At 51.3% G+C, this 2,709-nt stretch overlaps 1 protein-coding gene across 1 annotated transcript in view; it reads left to right on the top strand.

Annotated features, from left to right (window-relative positions):
* Positions 1–2,450, top strand: part of LOC103925996 (cytochrome P450 26A1) — a 3,203-nt gene extending 753 nt beyond the window's left edge. Inside the window, exons 3-7 of the mRNA XM_009334804.1 lie at positions 30–346; positions 468–617; positions 962–1,096; positions 1,310–1,462; positions 1,654–2,450. Coding sequence (XP_009333079.1) covers positions 30–346; positions 468–617; positions 962–1,096; positions 1,310–1,462; positions 1,654–1,995 — 1,097 coding nt within the window. The 3' untranslated portion in view covers positions 1,996–2,450. The remainder of the gene's footprint in view (positions 1–29; positions 347–467; positions 618–961; positions 1,097–1,309; positions 1,463–1,653) is intronic.
* The last annotated feature ends 259 nt before the right edge of the window (positions 2,451–2,709 follow it).

Raw genomic sequence — 2,709 nt, forward strand, 5'->3', positions numbered from 1 at the left:
CGGCTGAGCCTGTATCCCCTTCCTCCTCCTCCTCCTCCTCCTCGTCCCCCCCGGGCAGGTGATCATGCGGGCCTTCTCCCGGGACGCCCTGCAGCACTACGTGCCCGTCATCCAGGAGGAGGTGAGCGCCTGCCTGGCACAGTGGCTGGCCACCGCCGGGCCCTGCCTGCTGGTGTACCCTGAGGTGAAGTGCCTCATGTTTCGCATCGCCATGAGGATCCTGCTGGGCTTTCAGCCCTGCCAGGCCAGCCCTGACGGCGAGCAGCAGCTGGTGGAAGCCTTCGAGGAGATGATCCGCAACCTCTTCTCCCTCCCCATCGATGTGCCCTTCAGCGGACTCTACCGGGTAAGGCTCCTGGCGGGCCGGGAGGAGAGGGGTGCCTGTGCAGCCAGGGCAGCGGGGGATGGATGGGAGGGATGGCAGTATTGGCCTAAGTCCCACGTTGCTCTCCCTGCTGCCTGGCCAGGGCTTGCGGGCACGCAACATCATCCATGCCAAGATCGAGGAGAACATCCGTACCAAGATGGCCCGCAAGGAGCCTGAGGGTGGCTACAAGGATGCGCTGCAGCTGCTGATGGAGCACACACAGGGCAATGGGGAGCAGCTCAACATGCAGGTGAGGTTCCCCAAGGCCAGGTCCGTCCCTTTCCCCCAGCCTCTCTGTCAGCAGCATGCTTATCTTTTGGAGCCAAAAGGAGAGAACAGGAGGCTCAGCCCCCTCTTCCCATGCAATAAACCAGCTTGTGTAGTGCACTGGGGTGCAGAGGCTGCAACCAGGCTGTTGGATGGGGAGCACAGGACCAGGACCATGTTCCCAGGGAGCATAAGTGGCACCCCCATCCTGGCCCCTGGGTGTCTGCTCCAGCCTGGGAGTGATGCACAGCGATGTGGTGGTGGAATGGGTCTGGTGGAGATACTATATTCAAGACCTGTTTTGTGTTCCTCTGTCCTGTGCATAAGGAGCTGAAGGAGTCTGCCACAGAGCTGCTGTTTGGGGGCCACGAAACCACTGCTAGTGCTGCCACGTCGCTGATCGCCTTCCTAGGGCTCCACCACGATGTCCTGCAGAAAGTGAGGAAAGAGCTGCAGGTGAAGGTATGTGTTTCCCCCAGAGCCATTTCACAGGAGCGAGCAGTGGGAAGGTACCTCCAGGAGAGGTGTCCCAGACAGGGCTCCCCTCGACCCAGGTGGTGCCCTTCTTTTAAGGGGTGACAGGAAAACACCACTCGCTGAGGGGCAGCTGCTTTGCAGCACCGGGAGCCCTGGCCACCTGCTCCATAAAAGTCATGGCAGCATCTTCCTTTCTAGGGGTTACTGTGCAGTCCCAGCCAAGAGAAGCAGCTGGACATGGAGATCTTGGAGCAGCTGAAGTACACGGGCTGTGTCATCAAAGAGACCCTCAGGCTGAGCCCTCCTGTTCCTGGAGGATTTCGAGTTGCACTCAAGACCCTTGAGCTAAATGTAAGCAGGGCTTGGGCTCGACTCCTCAGTGCAGCTGCAAAGTACTAGTGCATTCACGTAGCCTATCTGCCTTAGCGTGACCTGCAGGAAGCCAGGAGGGGAGGTGGGGTGCACCGACATGTCCTGTGCTGACACTTCACCTTATTTAACACAGCAAGGCGCATCATGTCTCCTTTCTCTTCTTTTGATAGGGTTACCAGATCCCTAAAGGTTGGAATGTTATCTACAGTATCTGTGATACCCACGATGTGGCAGATCTCTTCACCAACAAGGATGAATTTAACCCGGACCGCTTCATGTCTCCATCTCCAGAGGATTCCTCTAGGTTCAGTTTCATTCCTTTCGGTGGGGGCTTGAGGAGCTGCGTGGGCAAAGAGTTTGCAAAAGTCCTTCTAAAAATATTTACAGTGGAGTTGGCTCGGAGCTGTGACTGGCAGCTGCTGAATGGACCTCCTACAATGAAAACGGGCCCCATAGTGTACCCCGTGGACAATCTGCCTACCAAATTCATAGGTTTCAGCGGCCAAATCTGAGAGCTCAATGCTTGCCTCTGGCTGGATTTCTATATAGCATCTAACATGTACATAGCAACTTTTTATAGTAACAAAGGCCTTTAAATATTTAAACTTGTAAATGTACAATAGTTATTTATGTCTTCTAAATATTTCAAAAGGCTATGATATTTTTTCCCCCAAGCACTACAATTATGGGTCTCTGATTCATAATTAGATAATGTTATTTCTATAGAAATGTTTCCCCCTATTTAAAAATCTTATTGAAAGCTGGCCAGCTAAGCATTTGAAGACATTTCACAATGGTGTATGTATTAAAAAATATTCTTACAGGCATTTGAAACGATGGTAACTAGCTACTCATCCAAATTACCTAACATGATTATTATTTGAGAATGTTTTCAGTATTATTTGTGTCTAGATCTTATGTTTAACGTGTGAATTTTAAGTTTGATAATAAAGTTTATTTTTGATGATCCTCTGTATGAAGACCTGCATGTATGCTAGAGAGGAGCTTAACCAATGGGTCTAAAGAGTTTGGATGTAAAGGCAGATCTGCTTTTGTGAATGAGCTATTCGCTATTCCTATGCTCGTTACTCCCCCCTGCCTCCCACCCCCAATGTGGTTCTCACTTGTGAATAGTAAATTGTTTTAAGTTTTAGCCTGTAAGTGGCAAGAGCAGTACAAAAACATACACGCTCACTGAAAACAGTATGGAGTGATAGCAAGTGCTA

This window comes from Pygoscelis adeliae, unplaced genomic scaffold, assembly GCF_000699105.1.
Source record: "Pygoscelis adeliae isolate BGI_AS28 unplaced genomic scaffold, ASM69910v1 Scaffold632, whole genome shotgun sequence".
NCBI classification, from domain to species: domain Eukaryota; kingdom Metazoa; phylum Chordata; class Aves; order Sphenisciformes; family Spheniscidae; genus Pygoscelis; species Pygoscelis adeliae.